Here is a 20,723-nt window from a genome sequence, read left to right as displayed (position 1 = left end):
AACTTCCATCAGCCTCAGCCAGCATGACCAGGAGTCAGGGATGATGCGCGTTGTAGCGCAACAGCATCTGAAGGGCCACAGGTTCTCCACGCACCCCTGTTCTGCAGCTCTGGTCCTGCTGCTGCTCTTCATCGTTGACCTCAGGGCTGAGGGACCTTAGGCCCTCCAGATGTTGCTGAACTACAACTCCCATCATCCCTGGCCATTGGTTATACTTCCTGGGTTGCCTCACACCTCGCTTACGTGTTCACCTAAGTGGTGGCCCATTACGGCAAATGGGGCAGTGCCCCACCAACCCCAGTCTTCCCTCAGCTAGATCCACCTGCCTGCCTTCTCACTTACAACCAGGCCAAGGGGTGGTACTATGTGTCAGTTTCCTCCTCCTTAGATTCAGTGTTGCCCTTGTAGAACTCAGCAGGGAGAAGGATTGGCCTTGTGTGTCATTTGCTGTGGTTCCACGTGCTGTTGGTCTCCCCGCCTTCTGCCCCTCCAGACCCAATGAGCTCCAGCTGCCACTGGTTCACCAGTGAAGCAGTAATAGGAGCGAAGGGAAGAGCCTCCAGCCTCCACTGTCCTTGCTCTCTGGGTGACCCTGATGATCGCTCCTATAAAAAGTAGCCTAGCGAATGGACGACAAGGATGAAAGAGGCCTTTCCTGACAGAGGCAAGGATAAGGATGCTTATCCCCGAAACCTGCAGCTAGTTAGGGTGGGAGGATGAAGTCAGTGTTCCCAATCAGGACAGTTCTGAAGGGTGAAGGTTGTGGAATTCCTGCTGCAGATGTTGGCCCATGGAAAATAAGGGTGCATGGAGCCAGCAACCAGCCACAGCGGGTGGGACAGGACAGAAATGCTCAGCTGCTCCTCCTGGTCACGTTGCCGCCTCCTTTTCCTCACAATGGGGTGTCTGTTTTGAGGCAGCTTGGAACCTGGCTCTTCCTGACACAAAGGAGGCAGACGCCTGGAGGCCAGTGCATCCCTCACCCAACACAGCTCAGAGAGAGGTGCCAGGGGGCACTCCCGCCTCCGTTGGCAATGAGCCAGCTCCCTATGTGGTGCTGAGCAGTGGGAAAGTTTTGTGTTGTGCATAGGAAGCGGCCTTCTACTGAATCAGACCATTGGTCCATCTAGCTCAGTATTGTCTACACTGATTAGCAGTGGGTCTCCCCAGGGTTCCAGGCAGGGAGTCTCTCCCAGCCCAACCTGGAGATGCCAGGGACTGAACCTGTGGCCTTCTGCATGCAAGGCAGATACTCTACCACTGAGGGCATTTTGTGTAAGAGGTGAGGATGGGCCAGTTATACAGTGTGAGACTATATTATACAGCTTTTCCCAACCTGGTGCCCTCCGGATGTTGCTGGACTACAACTCCCATCAATTCTGACTATTGGCCATGCTGGCTGGGGCTGATGGGAGCTGAGTTCAGTGACATCTGGAAGGCACCAGGTCGGGGAAGGATAGTGTATGGGACGCCTCCTCACCTGACTGGAGAGCCCTCTCTCCAGGGGCATGTTATGTCTTGATGTGAGGAGGGGGGCACATTGCCCTGTGTAACCAGCTCCCTGTCCTTGCAGTGACCCCAACCCCTCGCCCCACCGATGGAGTGGACGTTTATTTTGAGATGCCCGGAGATGGCAATGAACACGCCAACTTCCTGCGTGCCAAGATGGACTTGGAGGAGCGTCGCATGAGGCAGATCAATGAGGTGATGGCAGAGCCAGCCCTAGATCAAAGAAGCGAGGAGCATCTTTGCCATGCTCTGGCGCACACCCTTCCCTTTCTTTCACCTTAAGGCATCTGTAGCCCACTGCACAACTTTATTTTATTTATTTATTATTTCAATTTATATACCGCCCTTAGCAGAATAGCTCTCAGGGCGGTGAACAAACAAGATAAAATACAATATATCATAGTAAAAAATCACAAAAACATGTACAAACAAACAACAGAAAGCACAACAAAAACGAAATACAACACAAATTAAGAAGGATACATATTAAAAGTAGAAAGATTAAGAAAATTAAAAGATTAAAATGCCTGGGAGCATAAAAAGGTCTTTACCTGGCGCCGGAAAGATAGAAGTGTAGGCGCCAGGCGTACCTCTTCGGGGAGGCTGTTCCACAACTCAGGGGCCACCACAGAAAAGGCCCTAGATCTAGTAACCACCCTCCAGGCTTCCCGATGAGCTGGTACCCGGAGGAGGGCCTTAGATTCTGAACGAAGTGAACAGGTAGGTTCATAGCGAGAGAGGCGTTCCACAAGGTATTGAGGTCCCACGCCGTGTAAGGCTTTATAGGTCAAAACCAGCACCTTGAATCTTGCCCAGAAGCAAATAGGGAGCCAGTGCAGACGCGCCAGAATAGGTGTTATATGCGAAGACCGACTGGTCCTCGTCAATAGTCTGGCAGCCACGTTCTGCACCAGCTGAAGCTTCCGAACTGTCTTCAAGGGCAGCCCTACGTAGAGCTCATTACAGTAATCCAATCTTGAAGTTACCAGAGCATGAACAACGGAGGCGAGGTCCTCCCTGTCCAGATAGGGGCGTAGTTGGGCTACCAGACGAAGATGGTAAAATGCATTCCGTGCCACCGAGGCCACTTGGGCCTCGAGAGACAAGGAAGAATTGAAAAGAACCCCCAAACTACGTACCTGTTCTTTCAGGGGGAGTGTAACCCCATCCAGAACAGGGTGAACATCCACCATCTGAGCACAATTTGTTCTCTTTTCATTGATAGTACATTTACATGCCTGGATATGATCACAATGCCTCACGCTTTTTGAATGGGCCTTGATGTAAATCCCCACCACCACAAATAATACAAACCAGTGTTAACACTATGCCTGTCGTAAGTGAAGATGAACAGTTTTCATTTCAACTGCCGAGTAGACAGTAGGTAGTCTGTGACAGGTACCCCAGATAGGCACCTGGGACACCTGCCCCTAAATCCATCCCTGAATGATGGGTTTTCTCCATAGGAATGTGCCTAATACTGTGGTCAGACCATTGGCCCATCTAGCTCAGGGCCTCTACTAGCTGGCAAGTGGCTCTCATGAGTTACAGAGAGGGGTCTTTCCCAGTGAGCTTCACAGTAGAATGAGGATTTGGATCCGGGGGTTACCTGTGTCCAAATTTGATGCTGTGCATCAAATGATAACTAAAGGATAAATAAGAATTATATTTTATTATAATAATGAAAAATACATCTTTTTATTACAATAATAAACCCCAAGATCATTGAATGAAAGAATAGTTTTTATCTCTGTTTTTTTAGAATGCTTTTTAATTGGTGTTTTGATGTGTTTGCCACCCTGGGTTCCTTCAGAAGGAAGGGTGGGATATTAATTCATTTTGTTGTTGTTATTATTATTACTGCTACTACTACAGTGGAAGTTCATTATAACCTATCTCGCTGTATCACGGATTCAGATGTACCATGGATATGACAGTGTCCCCCGAGTAAAATACTGTATACAGTACAGCAGTTTTCATTATATAACGGAACCACTATAACGCGGGTGTATCCTTTGTCCCTCATCTCCCACATTATAACTAGCTTTCAATGTAGTATTAGTATTAGGATGGTGGTGGTAATGATGAAGCAGTAGCCAATAAATAAAACGAATGCATCTAAGGCTGATGAGTAATACTATGGATGGAAGGTGAGGGGGACACAATAGGAGATGCATCGCAAGGCCAGAGTTTGTGGCAGGAAGAGATGTGGGCCTATTGGATGGAAGCATCTTCAGCACTCCTGTGTTCCAATTGAACAGGTGATGAAGGAGTGGGCCGAGGCCGACAACCAAGCCAAAAACTTGCCCAAGACGGACCGGCAGGCGCTCAATGAGGTGAGATTATTGTATTGAGATCAGCTTTGGAGGCGCTCTGCCAGTAAGATCAATTATGTGAGTGAGCACACGACAAAGAGGCCCTTTTCAGTGATGGCCCCACACTTTTTGAATTCTTTACCTACTGAGTAAGGTATGAATGGAGCCTTAGAAATGGGCTTTAGAAACCCATCTATGCCAATTAATTTTTCTTCTCAGTATTTTTTATGATGCTGCTGGTTTCAGAAATTGTTTTAAAACTTAGAGTGATCCTATAGTGGGGGGGTGGCAACAGGAGTCCACGGCAGTGGTGGTTGGCAGAGGAACCACCACTTCCAAAGCCCTGCAGGTGAGGGAGGCAGTTTCCTTCTCACTAGTTCTTCTTTTAACACTCTCACCCGCTGTTTCCAATGGGAGGAGAAAACAGCCAGCTCCAGATGGCTTAATTTTACTCCATTCCAGAGGGGTGTTCAGGGAACTGAGGGGCTTGGAATCCCACTTCCCCTGATCTGCCCCTGAAGTATCCCAAGAGTGCCCACCTTTTGGACTTGTTGCCCTCCGAACGCTAAGGGCAGATCAGCAGAGGACAGTCTCCAACCATGGGACCACAGACCTCCCTCTCCAGCTACAGAAAGCTGCAGTGTTGAAATTGCTCTAGAGTTATAGCACGACCTCGCGGAGGTGAAGCATTACTGCCTTCTCCCTTCTGGTATAGGCCCTTCTTTGGGTCCCTGTGCCACCTTAAGGTGAGCAATGTAGTTCCAAGGAGTGGCATTTCAGTCATGGCTCCCTGTTGGTGGAATACTCTGCCCATGGAGGCTTGCCTGGCCTTGTCTGTTGTGTAATTTTGGTTCCAGGCAGAGACTGTTTTATTTATTTTCCCAGGCCTTTTAATCTAAACTGTTTTAGCTCCATGAGATTCTTAATGCTGCTGCTGCTATTATTATTATTATTATTAAATTGATCTTGCTGCCAGGATTTTTGTTCTGTTTTTAAATGCTTTATCATATTTTTTATTGCTGGTATTGTAAACTGTGCTGACAGCCTATGGGAAGGGCCTGATTATAAATTCCCTGAATAAATTACAATATGTTTGGAAAGAACATATGATCAGAGTGCAAGCTTTTAGGTATCTATCACTGGCACCTTTTTATATCCTTTTGTCATTTTTATATTTTTGATTTTTGAATGCTGACTTTGGCTCCTTTTGGAATGTCTATATTTTTTATTTTGAATGGTTTGATTTCCCCCCCCCCCCAAAAAAAAAAAAACCTGCCAAGACCTCCTGGAATATTGTGGAGAGAGAAGATATAATTTAACATTATGTTGTGTGTGTGTGTGTGTGTGTGTGTGTGTATTCATACACACAAGCTCTTTCACCCACTCTGTTTTTGCATCCTGATCTTCATGGAGCTTCCCAGTGGACTCCCATCCAAGTTTTTAACCAGGTCCACAGCTGCTCAGCTTTAGTGCGGTAGCATCAGGCACTCCCAAACCATCCCCTTGGCCCCAGCATATACCTTGGACTTAAGGACTATCACCACTGCTCTCTTTGCTGTCCCAGCACTTTCAGTCCATCCTTCAGACGCTGGAGGAGCAGGTGTCTCGGGAGCGGCAGCGACTGGTAGAGACTCATCTGGCCCGCGTAGTGGCCCTGCTCAATGATAATCGCCGGGCGGCACTGGAGAGCTACCTGACTGCTGTACAGACTGATAATCCCCAGGTAAGTGAAAGCGTGGTGGGGTGGGGGATGCAGTTGGGGAGGTCTGGAAAAGGACAAGTTGAATGGAAAGTTGTTTGGGGCTTCTGTAATGGTTGTATACCATTGTCTCCCTCGTTTTGAGATGGTCTTCCTTCTCCCTTGACCAAGAGATTTCTAGTTGTTTCTTCCTTGTGGACATCTCCAAGAGGCACTTTGCCCCTCTATCTTGGGGTTTAGCAACATGTAGCCTTCCAGATGTTGGTCTCAAAGCCACATCATGCCCTGACCATGCTGTCTGGAGCCAATGGGATCTGGAATTCAACAACATCTGCAGGGCCCACCTTATGTTCCTGCAGCTCATCTGCCCTTTTTCTGACCATTGCTTGTTCAGAAGTCCAGTAACCTCCTAGCTATCCCTCCTTTGTCTGTTCAGAATGGCTCTGTTTTAAATGTATCATACTGCCAAATCCTGGAATGGTGGTAGTGTTTCTCAAGTGCATGGCAATCTCTCTGTCAGGTTCAGACCTGTCTCAGGTTTGGGCTTGTTATGGGCTTGATATAAGCTTGACTTGGTACCCAAGCTACCCAAAACCTCCTTTAAAAAAAAGTTAAATAAATGGCCCCATTTGCACGATACATTTAAAGCAGTATCCTACCACTTTAACAACCATGGCTTCCCCCAAAGAATCCTGGGAAAGGTAGTTTGTGAAGGGTGCTGAGAGTTGTTAGAAGGTCCATTCCCCTCGCAGAGTTGCAGTTCCCAGAGTTCCCTGGGAAGAGGGATTGATTACTAAACCACTCTGAGAATTACAGCTCTGTGAGGGGAATAGGCAGCCTCCTAGCAACTGTCAGCACCCTTCACTAACTACACACCCAGTTTTTCTTGGCCCAGAACTTTGTTTTGCTTTTAGAGTTTCTGAAATTGTATATGTGTGTGTGTGTGTATGCAGCCCTGCTTACAGCTCTTGCTTTGAAACAGGGTCATTGCTGGGCCCTTAAAGAACTTGGGGCACAGATCCCTGGCACGAACTTCCATACAACTGGCACATTTTATTTATATTTATTCATAAGGGTATTTCTAAACTGCCAGCTCAGAAAAATCATGGTTGTGTGTGATGAAAACATTACATTATAAAAAGCATAAAATACAAATGACCAACAATGAATCAAATTAATCTTCTAAAAGTGCTTGGTGAAACCAATGTTTTCAGTAGGCAGCCAAGTATCAAAATCGTAGGTGCCTGTCTGATTTCAGGAGCAGCAGTGTTCTCGAGTACAAGTGCCACTACATTAAAAGCCTTAGCCCACACAGAAATTAAACAAAGGTGCATATGCTGATTTGTATGTATAGATATAATACATGAGAACGGGCCTTTTCAGTGCTGGCTTCCCTCTCGTGGCATGCTGTTCCCAGGAAGTCACACCTGACAACATCACTATCGATGTTTAGGCACCAGGCAAAAACGCTTCATTTTTTTGCCCAGTCTTTTAGCCCTTAATCTGAAGGGTTTTAAGTGTTTGTGGACTCTTTTAGTGGGGTGGGATGTGTCACACCTACTTCTTTATATAAGTTTGGATATGCTTTTAGGTTCTCATTCTATGTTGGGTTTCCTTACTTGGTTTTAATGTTTGTACTATTTTTGTAAGTTGCTTGGGGTCACATTTGTGGGGAAAAAGCAATGAATAATTTATTATTATTATTATTATTATTATTATTATTATTATTATTATTATTATTATTATTATTATTATTATTATTATTATTATTGGGGTGACTTATAGAGGGAAAGCCACCCTGTCAGCAAAATTCTTTTTAAAAGCACCTTTTTTTTAAGGGGAAGAAGGTGCATGAGATCCGGGTCTGAGGACTCAGGCCCCCAGGCCACTCCCTAACAGTGCTCCTGCTTTAAAGCTCATACTTCTCTGCTCTGATTGTCTCAGCTCCCTTGAGAGAGAGAGAGACAGAGATCTCCCTTCCTTGCAAGCTCTTTTACTGTTGATCTCCTTCCTCCTCCATCCTCTCTCTCTCTCTTCTCTCTGCTTTCTGCTGCTCCTTGTGCCTGGTACAGCCTCCTCCCTGGTATTCATCAAGTTGTTTCAGGGCCAACCTAACGTGGAGGCCAACTAACTCAGGTGCCAAAATTCTGGTGGTGCCTTCCTCAACAGCCCCAGAAAGAAAAAAAGATCTTTGCTGCCTGCACTTTTGGAAGTGGTACGGAGGCAGTTTAGCCACTCCATGGCTTAGCTGTTATACCCTGAAACAGGACTGAGAGCCTTTTGCTGCCCACTATCTGTTCCTGGGCATAGATAATTTATTTTTATGTCTAATGTGTTAAGCAGTCCCGCCATTTGAATTCACTTAGGACAGCAAGACACACTTGGGGGCAGCACCGAGTTGCTTTTTAAGTCCCTCCTCACGACCTGCTTGTTGAGCAATACCTTTATTGAAGAACTCTTGACCAATGGTGCCTGGTGCCCATTTGGGACTGGTGGGGCGGAAGGCAGAGAGGCCAACAGTAGGTGGAGCCATAGGCAATAGCAGGCAGAGCCGACTAATTCTAGTTTTGTCTCCACCCTCCTCCCTGTAAGGTGCAACCCCCTGGCCTGGATGTAAGTAAGAAGGCAGGCTAGCGGGGGCTAGCTGAGAGCCGGCTGAGGCCAAGGGCAGGCTGAGGTTGGTGGGGCAGCACCCTAGTTGCCGTAATGAGCCAGCCTCCACTGCCCTAGATGTACTCTTAGCTTCTTCCACAGCTACCCTGATCTGGTGGTCCAGAATGCAAGCCCTCTGGGCAAGGGATTGTGTCACTACAGTGGTCTCTGCCACAACAGCTAGTGCTCTGGACTAAGTGCATGGAGAATAGCAGTGAGTGTGGTGCTGAGGATCATGAATGCACAATAAAGCAACTGTTTGAGAGAGAGAGAGAGAGAGAGATTGAAATAAAGGTTGATCTAGAAGGAAAACAGACAAGCAAACCCTGCTTCCGTATCTCATGCCTGGTGTGCCTGGAATGAGCCCCAAGAACATGCAGTTGCAGAGAAGAGGAAGTTGCTCGTCCCTGTCTTCTGTTGTCTCATACGAGGCAAGGTGAATGTGCTCCCAGCAATATGGATAAAAACTGTGCAAAGCATGGGCAGAGTGCTGTGTACAGCTAGCACCTCCATAGGGTGCTTTGAAGTCAGAAATGAACAGGATTTGAGAGGGGCGCTTAAGTGGAACACAGGAAAGCAGGATTGAAGGGCCAAGCTTCCATGTTACGTTGAAAGTGTTGTTAATTGGTGTGCTTGGAACTGGACATGTCTCTTCCTTTTAAGGGAAAAAGTAGCTGCAAGGCCCCCCAATCCAGGTCAGGCCCTAAGAGAAAGGGGGGTGTTAAGCCTTTCCCCACATAATTTTCCCATTGAACCTCTTCCTCCCCATAGTTGCCATTTGCCCCCCAAAGGTGCCTCAGGGAGTTATTTTCTGCAGGATAACGGGGGGCAGGAGAATGTTACTCCCTCCTCCCGTGCTTTGATCTTAAAATCTGGGCCAGGCCTCCCAATAGCTCCTTTTTCTGATGCAAGAGGTATGTGGCCCATCTTTAAGCATGTTAGCTAAAAACATTTGGCCCTGGTTTGAGAAAGTAGTTCGGCCCTTCTTCTAAGAAAAGGTATATACAAACAGTTAAATGCATTTAGCTCCAACAATGGTCCATTCATGTGCAATGTTAGGATGCCAATGGATTCGTGCCCAGGTTGGGTGCACCATTAGTGTGCTAACAGTGCCATAAAACTGGGCTGCTCAGCATGTTTCAATATGACCAGACAAATTGGCAAGCTTACACCAGTAAGGGCTTTTACTGTGGCCCTGTATCCTTGTGTCTAACGTGGGTCAACAGGGGAAGGGGAAGGGGGGCATGTGGGCTGTTTAAATAGGGGCAGAGCAGGGCAGGGGACAGAAAGGGATTAGCCATCCATCAACGGAACATAGGAAGCTGCCTTAGTCAGAGCCTTGATCCATCTAGCTCAGTAATGTCTACACTGACCGGCAGTGTCTCTCTAGGATTTCAGTCAGGGGCCTTTCCCAGCCCTACCTGGAGACGCCAGGGATTGAACCTGGGACCTTCTGCATGCAAAGCAGATGCTCTGCCATGGAGCCAAGCCTTCCCCTAACTTGTTTGTTTTTGTGCTGTCCCTTCAACCCAGCCGGACCGCGTCCTTTTGGTGCTGAAGAGGTACGTGAGGGCAGAACAGAAGGACCAGCGTCACACCCTCCGCCATTATCAGCACGTGGCCGCCGCTGATCCTGAGAAGGCTGAGCAGATGAAGTTCCAGGTCTGATTTCCTTCCTTCCTCCGTTCCCCATTTTGGGTCTTTGCTTCTCCCCCCCCCCCCCGAAGGTGTGGTTGCAATAATGCATCCGAGTTGCTCTCATCCCCAGGTCTACACCCACCTACATGTCATTGAAGAAAGGATGAACCAGAGTCTGGCGTTGCTCTACAAGAACCCCCAGCTTGCCCAAGAGCTTCGAGGAGAGATTGGTAGGTCTACACTAGGTGGACCCAAGGGTCTGATGTGGTGTAAGCCGGCTTCCTACAGGTTGCCTTTCAGGGAGCGCTGCAGGGCTCCTCTCGTAATCTCAGCCTGTCCACGTCTTTTCATTTTTAGAGGAGGCTCTTCTTCAAGCCCAGCTGCCATCTGAAGGTCATTATGTAGCCCAGGTGTGGGGAGCCTTTGGCCCTCCAGATGCTCTTTATTATTTCTTTGTTATTATTTCTTTGATTTGTATCCCACCCTTCCTCCCAGTAGGAGCCCAGGGTGGCAAACAAAAGGGCTAAAAACACTTTAAAACATCATAAAAACAGACTTTAGAATATATTAAAACAAAACATCTTTAAAAACATTTTTTAAAAAGCTTTAAAAACATCTTTTTAAAAAAGGTTTAAGAACATACTAAAAAGCAATTTCAGCACAGACGCAAACTGGGATAAGGTCTCTACTTAAAAGGCTTGTTGAAAGGGGAAGGTCTTCAGTAGGTGCAGAAAAGATAACAGAGATGGTGCCTGTTTAATATTTAAGGGGAGGGAATTCCACAGGGTAGATGCCGCCACACTAAAGTTCCGCTGCCTATGTTGTGCAGAACGGACCTCCTGATCAGATGGTATCTGCAGGAGGCCCTCACTTGCAGCGTGCAGTGATCGACTGGGTATATAAGAGGTAAGACAGTCTTTCAGGTATCCTGGTCCCAAGCTGTATAGGGCTTTGTACACCAAAGCTAGAACCTTGAACTTAGTCCAGTAGCTAATAGGTAGCCAGTGCAATTCTTTCAGCAGCGGGGTGACATGTTGGTGATACCATGCCCCATTGAGCAGTCTCGCTGCCACATTTTGTACCAGCTGCAGCTTCTGGACCAACCTCAAGGGCAGCCGTATATAAAGCCCATTGCAGTAATCCAACCTGGAGGTTACCAGTGCATAGACAACAGTGGTCAGGCTATCCCTGTCCAGTAATGGCCGCAGCTATCTTACCAGCCAACGTTGGTAAAAGGCACTCCTAGTCACTGAGGTAGCGGTCCAGGGCTTCCATGGCCTCTCCCAATTCAGATGTTACAGAGAAATAGAGCTGGGTATCATCAGAGTACTGCTGACACCCCAGATCTCCTGATGACCACTCCCAAGGGCTTCATATAAATGTTAAACAGCATGGGGGACAAGATAGTACCCTACAGCACCCCACAGCACAACTGTCAAGGGGCCAAAAGACAATCACTCAATTCTGTTCTCTGAAAACGACCCTGGATATAGGATCGGAACCACTGTAAAACAGTGCCTCCGATACCCATCTCACCAAGTCGGCCCAGAAGGATCCCATGGTCAATGGTATCTAAAGCTGCTGAGAGATCAAGTAAGAATAACAGGGTCATACTCCCCCTGTCCTTCTCCCGATAAAGGAGCAACCAAGGCCGATTCAGTCCCATAACTAGGGCTGATTCCTGACTGGAATGGGTCAAGATAATCTGTTCATCCAAGAGTACTTGCAGATGTTGTTGGACTACAACTCCCACCTTCCCTGGCCATTGGCCTTGCTTGCTGGGACTGATGGGAGTTGTACTTCAGTAATGTCTGGAGGACCAAAGGCTCCCCGTACCTGATGTAGCAACAAAGGGTAGACCCTTCTTTGTGATGGCACAATGTCTATGGAGGGGAAAGGCCATAGCTCGGTAGCAGAGCATCCACTTTGTGTGCAGAAGGTCCCAGCTTCAATCCCCTGGCATTTTCCAAGGGCATGTCCCCTGTCTGAAACCCTAGAAAACCACTGCCAGTCAGTGTAGACAGTACTGAGCTAGATGGACCAATGGTCTGGTTCAGTACAGGGCAGCTTCGTGTTTTGGAGAAGAGTCAAAGCTTGGTAGCAGAGAATCTGCTTTGTATGTAGAAGGTCCCAGGTTCAATTTTCACATCTCCAGATAGCGCTAGAAATGTCCCCGGTGCTGAACCACCAGACTGCTACTACCCGTTAGCATAGACAGTACTGAGCTAGATGTACCATTGGTCTGTCTTGGTACAAGGCAGCTGCCTGTGTTCCCTAATGCCCTCACTTTAGGGGCAACAATTGCCCCCAATATTACAATCATTTCTGTGCCAGGTCAAAGCTCATGTATTTCCTGGGATTTTTTCAAAAAAAGTCCAACGTTTTAGGAGTTGGTTGGTATCCAGCCTGTTCTGCTTGCTTTTTTTAAAACTGTGTCTATGATCTTTACGTGTGATGTACCCCTTCATTGTACTCTATTGGAATGGCTTTTGGGTTTTTTTGCTCTTTGTACACCGCCCTGGTATCTTTGTGGATGAAGGGTGGTCTAGAAGCATTTTTTATGAAAGAAAGAAGGGAAAGTCTGCAAAATGCTAAGCGTCCTTTCTGAGTGAGGGGTTAGATTTGCTAAGTGAGCAAAGAGAGAACCCCGTAGGTGTGGCTTTAAATAAAAAGGTTTGGGGTCAAAACTGTTGCGTTGGGATGCACACTGTTGCTGGTGGGTACGAATTCTGAATCCATTGGCTGCAGCTTGGGATAACTGCCTGTTCCCTTTTTTTGTTTTGTGCAATGCTTTCCTAGAGGAGCTGCTGCGATCCGAACGGGTAACCACCAATGACCTGCTCACCACCTCCATCTCAGAAACCCGCACTACTGAGGAGTTCCTGCCCATGGACAGTAGTGAGGACTTAGTTTCTGAGAGCCATTCTTACCCCCATGATGGAGAAGGTGAGTAAGAGAGAGAGGGCATCTGAAAGAGAGGGCACTTTCCTTTGCTTAGCAAAGGGGACCAGCAGGTTCCCCTTGTCATGGCATGGAAGTAGGGATGTCAGAGAATTCTGACAAAAAATAGATACAGGGGCAGAATTAGCCAATGCTTATTTATTTGTCCCATGTCCAGAACGGTAATCAATCCAGCAGATTAGTCCATTGCATGGATACTCCATTTAAATCATCCGATGCTTTATCGGCATGGATCATAAGGTGCTCTTGGTCTGTTTTGGTTTGCTGTTGATGATGAACATATTTGATTTAAATTTCATTTATATTCCACCCTTCCTCCAACTAGGGCAGTTATGGTGAGTTCATACACAGATCCTCCCTGGCACAGATAGTGTAGCCCCATCTACTAACAGGGAGCTCAAGGCAGTATGTATGATCTCTCTTCTCTCTCTCCCTCACTGTATCATCACAATAGCCCTGTGAGGTAGGTTAGGTTGAAAGAGAATGACTGACTTAAGCTCACCTGGTGGATTTAATGACTGAACCTCTGTGTAAAACACAAGCCTGCTCTCCCTGTTACAAGATGTTCATCCTGACTGCAGCACAGGATGTACTAATTGTTCAGGGTGGCAAAAACAAAACAGGATTACAAGGCGCTCTAAAAGGATCTCTCCCAACCGGGTGAATGGGCACAAAATGGCAAATGAGATTCAGTGTAAGCAAGTGCAAAGTGATGCACGTTTGGGGCAAACGATCCTAACTTCACATCTGTGCTCACGGGATCTAAACTGGCAGTGACTGATCAGGAAAGAGCTCTTGGGGTTGTGGTGGGTAGCTCAATGAATAAGTCAACCCAGCATGCAGCAGTTGTGAAAAAAAAGGCAAATTCCATGTTGCTGATCATTAGGAATATAGATTAGGAAAGGAGTTGAAAATAAAGCTGCCAATATCATAACATCGTTCTATAAATCTATGCTGCAGCTGCACTTGGAATGCTGTGCATAGTTCCGGTCACCTCATCTCAAAAATAATATTGCTCAAAAATAATATTGCAGAGGTAGAAAAGGGGGTGGAGCAATTCCACTTTGAGAAGAGGTTACAACATTTAGGGATTTTTAGTTTGAGGGGGAAGTGAGTAGGGGGGGGCATGATAGTGATGTATAAAATTATGCATGGTGTGGAGAAAGCGGCCGGAGAGAAGTTTTTCTCTCTCTTGCAGTACTAGTGGGGGTTAATTCAGTGGAACTGAATGTTGGGAGACTCAGGACAGACAAAAATAAGTACTTCTATCACAGCACCTAGACAGTCAGTCTGTCTCTGTGTCGGATTTGCTTAATATGTTTTTAATACTGTTTTTAACCTTTTTAAAAAGTTTTTTAAATGTTTTTAACGCTGTTTTGTCTTAATATATTTTAAGATTTGTTTTTATGATGTTTTAAAGTGTTTTTAGTGCCTTGTTTGCCGCCCTGGGCACCTGCTGGGAGGAAGGGCGGGATACAAATAAAATAAAATAAATAAATAAATAATAAATGATTGATAGAATTCTTTCCCGTGAGATGTAGTGATGGCCACCAACTTGAATGGCTTGAAAAGAGGATTAGACAAATTAATTGGGGGCAAGGCTATCAGTGGCTACTAGCCAATTTAAGGCAAATCAAATCTTTATTGATTTGGTCAGTGGCCAGCAATTTAAGGTGGAGTTACAAGCGTTCAAAGCCCTGAACGGCTGGGACCCACATACTTGAAAGAGTGCCTTCCCCGATACCTACCGGTCTGGCTTCTTAAGATCTGTGGGAAGGACCCTGGTTGTGGTTCTCCCAACAGGCATGACCTGCAATGTGTTGGCGTGTGCCAGGGCCTCCTCAGTGGCAGCGCCCGCATTGCAAGAGATCCCTCCCAATGGAGATCCAGTTGAGTCCCGCACTGTTTTTCTTTAGGCAGCAGCTTCAGACCTATCTGTTTATCTGGGCCTTTGGCACATAGCCAAAGGTGAGCTTGAATGTCCAGCCTGCTCGCTGTCAAGCGTATTGCATCTTATCACTTCGTCTTTGGGTTTTTATGGGGTTTTTTTGTTAAAATGATAAAAATTAAAAGCTAAATGTTGCATTTCAATTGGCTGAAGGATCTCAATGTGTTTTACAAGTTGAACCCATGCAGTTGGAATTAAGTGCTGCTGAGTTCAGTGGAGCTTACTCCCAGGGAACCATGCATAGGATTGCAGTCAAGTTGATTTTAATAAATTGGGCATTATGTTATGTGCTGCTGCTGCTGTGTTTGTGTCTGTGTATTTGTAATAATAATGGATCAACACAGCTGCCTATTTTTTTGGACTCTTCTGGGGAGCACTATGGGGGCTGTCATGATGAGCTTTTGCACTTCAGAATGTACCACTATATGTCCCTGCTGTGTGTAGACTAGGTATTAGCCGTCACCCAAAGCATTCTGGTTCTTAGGATGAAATTCTGCTGATGCTTTTGCAGAAGCCCACCTGTTCAATCCATGGCATCTCCAGTTTAAAAGAATCAGTGATGGAAAAGTCCTCTGCCTGAGATTTTTGAGAACCACTGTCAGTCAGAGTAGGCACTACTGGGCCAGATGGGGAAATAGCCAGACACAGCAGAAGGCAACTCCCTATGTTTTTTGTCTGCTGTCATCTGCAGGCATGGAGAAAAAGTGGTCAGAGAAAAGCTTTTCTTCCTGTCTCATAACTCTAGAACTCTGAAACAACCAGTGAAGCTGAATGTTGAAAGGTTCAGGAAAGACAAAAGAAAGTACTTCTTCATGCAGCGCATAGTTAAGCTGTGGAACTCACTCCCACAGGAGGCAGTGATGGCCACCAACTTGGATGGCTTTAAAAGAGGATTAGACAAATATATGGAGGATCAACCTGTAAACCGACCAGAGAGCTTCGGCTATGGGGCGGTATATAAGCACAATAAATAAATAAATCAGGGCTACTAGCCATGATGGCTATGGTATGCCTCCACAGTTGGAGGCAGTAATATGCTTCTGAATATTAGTTGCTAGGAAATTGCAGGTGGGGAGTGTGCTGTTGCGCTCAGGTCCTGCATGTGGGCTTCCCATAGGCATCTGGTTAGCCACTATGAGAAAAGGATGCTGGACTAGATGAGCCACTGGCCTGATCCAGCAGGACTTTTCTTATGTTCTTATGCAAGCCCTATTGTAAGGCAGGAGGTTTCAAGAAGACACTATTTAACTGAAGTCGTTTCTGTATATGGGCAACAACTAGGAACGGATGAATCTGTCAGTTTCATTTTCTCTGGGTTTCTCACTTTTCATTTTTTTTCCTGAAGTTCTCATGAAAATTCGCCGGCATTTTAGCTATGCACGTTTTTTAGCAAGCAGTTTCCCCTAATGCAATGTATTTTTGTAATTACATATATGTCACTTTCATTGACGTATACATTTTTATCCACACTTTCCCTTTATTTGTGCATTCTTGTAAATACTTTTTCTGATGTGTGTGAATTTGGGGGACAGCTGCGTTTTGGGAAGTGTGAATTAGATACGTTCTCATTAAAATGCAAACTGGACCAAATTTCTCCCCCAACCTTAGCAACAGTGTGATCTGGACTTGTTTAACATCAGTTATCCTCTGATGTCAGAAATGTCCTGTAGTCAGAAATGTTGTGGTGAAGTAGACTAAGGGGAGTTTATTGCAGAACATCCAAAAGCAAACACACAACCACCACCACAGACAGGCAGTATTTTACTTGGTTTCTCACTAAGCAGCAATATAACTAAGCCGCTTTAAAAGAGAGGTTCCCTAACGCGGTTAATGTTATTTCATTGCATTACTGCTCCCTGAGGGCTTTTTGTTATATCTCTACAAGTATAAAAGGCTGGAGACTTGCTTCTTTCTGATTAAAGCAGAACATTCCAGGAAGAGGTCTGGAATATCTTTTGAGGACATCAGACCCAGGAGCACTCCTTTAGCTACAGGCTGCATTCAGAAATGGGGTTTATTGTGTTATTTTTCCTGATTGTGACGCTAGTGCTTTTATCTCAATTGCCAGTGTTCCTTTCACAATGCAATGCCTGTTGTGTTATGGAACTGTAGTTTATTTTCACCAACATACCGCCATTTTGTGCTAAATTTCATTAATACCGGGGGGCGTGGTGTGTCACAACAGCAGCAGATGTCATCAGAAATGTCACCTCCTCCACCCTTAATGTGCATGCGCTCTTCTACATGCTGGAATACCGCTCCAGATTTCATTGAGCAGGCATCTTCTATTTTAACTTTTAAACACCTGCTGGAAACCTTTCTGTTCTGCCAGGCTTATGCGGGCAATTAAGAAGATATGTTTTTGCAATAGTTATTCTTTGTTTTTACTGTATTTTAATGGTTTTTACTGTACCTTTTTTCTTGTTGCTGCGTTGATATTTTTAAATGAAATAGTGGCATACAAATATTTATAAATAAATAATAAATAAGATATAAATTATATATTTATGGTGGTGGCGTGATCCCAAGAAAACCTCAAGGAAAACAAAACATGCAACTCCTGTGACTTTCTGGGTTGACAGGGTTGCAAACGGGGTTTTTTTCTTGAAGCAATTAACCCAGAAATAAGAGCTAAACTTCCACTTGATTCCAATAAATTTCCAGAAGTGGCTTTTACATCATGTGAAAGATCACACAAAACGCAAAAATTAACAGGTAAGGAAATGCCGGGAAAATGGAATAAAGTGCTGTCTGAATGCAGCCATAGTCTTGTAATCATCCTGGGGTTCATATCAATCTCTGATTTGCTTATGAATTCAAGGTATGGATGGAAAAGAATCAAAGAATCTTTCACCAACACCCCCCAAAAGTAGTAATAATCGGGTGTGCAACTCACCTCTTCATCCTAGATTAATAAGCAAATCTGTAAAATAGCAGTGATGCTGGCTCCTCTGGTATGCAGAGTTAGGCGGAGCGAACTGCACACAGTTCCCTGGAGGAAGACAATGACCTGCGGATGAACTAAGAGTAGATAAAAGGGGGTGGTGCTGAAAAATCCCCAAGCAGGCTGAGGCTGATGCATTCATCTCATTATGCCGGATGATCTGCTACCCCACTGCTATTGCTGCCATAATATTAATTGTTGCTTCAAATGGCAAAGTCAGCAGGCATAACAACAGTTGTAGGAGTGAAAGCTAATGTAGCAACATCAACGGCTGCCCCCCGCAGCATTATTAGAAACCCCACTGCTAACCGTTCATCATTGTGTGCCGGTGATCCCTCAAGGCTGAGTAGCTATGTGTGGAAGGTGCCAAATGGAACACGGAGGAGACCAGATTGCTAGGAGGAGGCTGCCTGATCCCGTCCTTTTTTTTTTAATTCTTGCATTTATATCCTCCCTGTTCTCCAAGGAGCTCAAAGTGCAAGTTTCTCCCTTTCCCCCTTTTATCCTCGCAACAACCCTATGAGAGAGGCTAGGCTGAGAGGCGGCGACTGGCCCAAGATCACCCAGTGAGCTTTGTGGTCGAGTGGAGAGTTGAGCCCTGATCTCCTGCATCAGTCCAACACTCTAACCACTTCGCCGCACTGGCCCATGTGTGCTCCAGCTCTACTCTGCCATTGGCAGTCTCCCTAACATCTGCAGGTATGGACCTCCCCCTTGGAAGGAAGGCAAAGAAGCCACTGCGACAATTGTCCAATGGAGCGTGTTGCATCAGAATCCTGTCTCCAGTTACTCTTGGTTCTGCTGTGTGTCCCCTGAAAGGAAGAATGGGCAAATGAGACTTTGTAGAGCGGACTGAAATGCCCCCCATTACTTTCTTGGCCTTGTTCATAGCCCACAAAAGTGGGGAGACATTTCAGCTGTTTGGGGGAGGGATGGGATGGTGACCCCCCCAGATATTCTTTTTGTCTTCCTGCTGCTTCTAGCTGCCATCTTTATTTTCCCCAGATGCGTCCAAATGATACCTTATGGCAAGGAGGGCCTGTACAATGTGGCTTAGTGGTAGATAGGGATGGGTGAGAAGTTTGATTCAGTTCGCATTTCAAGCAGAATTTATCTAATTCACAATTTCCGAAACAATATGAGAACTGAAACACAGCCATGCTTCGACATTCATTTATTAGAATTTTGGGATGCAGTTCGCCAACTAAACAACATTTACAAAAATGCATATATGAGGGGAAAGTGTGCATAAAAATGAAAACATCAGTGAAAATAACATGCAAAAAGGCATGAAATGAGAAATGGCTTGCAAAAATGTGTACCATTGTCACAACTGCCTACGAAAATGTATTTGTTTAGAGAAATTCACACTAAAATGGTGGAGAATTTTCGTGAGGATTTTTTTAAAAAATGGCAGATCGCTGTGGAAATGTAGAGAACTGGATTTAACATTGGAAAAATGAGAAACTGAGAGAACCGAAACAGACAGATCTTTCCATCCCTAGTGGTAGAGCATCTGTTTTGCATGCAAAAGGTCAATCCCTGGCATCCTCCAGGTAGGGCTGGAAGAGACCCTTGCCCAAAGCCATATCAAGCCATTTATCAGTCAATGCAGACCAGGCATAGCCAATGTGGTGCAACCCCCAGATGTTGTCAGACTCCAACTCCTGTCAGCCCCAGCAAGCATGGTAAATGGCCAAGGATGATGAGAGCTGCAATCTTACAACAGCTGGAAGGCTCCACATTGGCTACTCCTGGGGGCTGAGCTAGATGGACCAATCATCTGATTTGGTATAAGGCAGTTTCCTATGTTCCTTTGATGTAGCAGAATTCCAGATAGCATTCTGCGAAACGCAATGGCAGCCCCTGGGATGCTGTAGGAACACTAGGGAACACCTCCAAAAGGCAAAAGAGAAGAGGTGATTCTCCCCCCCCCATTTTGTCCCCCTCCAAATTTGGGCTGAACTTTCAGCATTTCAAAACTTTGGCCCTGTACTAGTGGCAATAGCAGTGTTCCATCAGAGGCAAATGTGCTCCCTAGCCACCTTCCCAGGTTCATGGTGGGATTTTACCTGCATTTGGGGACTTGTAGCTAAGAAGACCCTCCTTATTGCACAAGGCAAATATGCTTTGTGTTCTGCACAGTAATGTATGGTCCCTTTGAGTCACTCCCCCTCCTATCCTTTTTTATTTTTGCTGCTGGGTTGAGAATGCGATTCTTGTTAATGCCTTCTCCCACAACAATAGACGTCTCTAGGAGTCAATCAACATGAAAGGAGAGAGCTAATGAGAAGTGTCTTCTCAGTGACTGACTCACCTCCCTTCATTCTGATTGGCTCCAATCAGCAGGAAAGGACAAGGAAGCATGGTAGAAGACTCTTCTTAGTGGTTAACACATTCCCCCTTTCATACTGATTGGCTCATAGGATCCTGGAGACATAGGGACCCTGCTGGGACCCTGCTCCCAAAAAAGTAAGGAGTCTAAGACACCACCACCCCCGAGACCCTGCACGACTATACCTTTGGTCTTGCATGTTTGGAATGCTCCTTCTACTTTCATTGTCAAGGAGTGTTGTCAAAATGGGTATACTCTTTCCCCTAACTGCTGGGGGATGCGGAAGAGAGACTGGTCCTGGGTGGTTTTGCGTGTTCCATGCACCCGTCTCTTTTCTTGGGGCAGAGGGAATTGATGGAGAACGTTTGTAGCTTTCTTATATGGTCTCCTGTTCCCTGGCTGGTCTCCCACCTGCTCAGTCTCTGTTGAAGAACCTCTTCCTTGCACTCCTACTTGCAGCAGTGGAGGCGAGATTCCTGGTCAGTGTTTGTGTCTTGGAATCCCCTGTAAGAATTATACAAACACAAGTGTGTTGTTCATCTGTCTCATTTTGTGAGATTCTCCCCACCGGAGGTGGCTGTTGTTGTTCTTCATTGAATTTATATCCCACCCTTCATCCTGAAGGAACCCAAGGTGGCAAACACATCAACAAAACAAATTTAAAAAGCATTCTAAAAACAGTTACAATTAAAAATATTATTTCATCCAATGATCTCCGGGTT

General features: G+C 45.8%; 1 protein-coding gene across 5 annotated transcripts in view; it reads left to right on the top strand.

Moving 5' to 3' along the window:
• The window catches only part of APLP1 (amyloid beta precursor like protein 1), a 62,220-nt gene that overhangs the window by 17,939 nt on the left and 23,558 nt on the right, over positions 1–20,723 (top strand). For all 5 annotated transcript variants that reach the window (XM_061596694.1, XM_061596691.1, XM_061596692.1 and 2 more), the window contains exons 7-12: positions 1,574–1,704; positions 3,771–3,845; positions 5,389–5,547; positions 9,709–9,837; positions 9,944–10,043; positions 12,613–12,759. In XM_061596694.1, coding sequence (XP_061452678.1) covers positions 1,574–1,704; positions 3,771–3,845; positions 5,389–5,547; positions 9,709–9,837; positions 9,944–10,043; positions 12,613–12,759 — 741 coding nt within the window. The remainder of the gene's footprint in view (positions 1–1,573; positions 1,705–3,770; positions 3,846–5,388; positions 5,548–9,708; positions 9,838–9,943; positions 10,044–12,612; positions 12,760–20,723) is intronic.

Source organism: Rhineura floridana, chromosome 15 (assembly GCF_030035675.1).
Source record: "Rhineura floridana isolate rRhiFlo1 chromosome 15, rRhiFlo1.hap2, whole genome shotgun sequence".
Classification (NCBI taxonomy): domain Eukaryota; kingdom Metazoa; phylum Chordata; class Lepidosauria; order Squamata; family Rhineuridae; genus Rhineura; species Rhineura floridana.
This window is presented reverse-complemented; position numbering and strand designations above follow the sequence as displayed.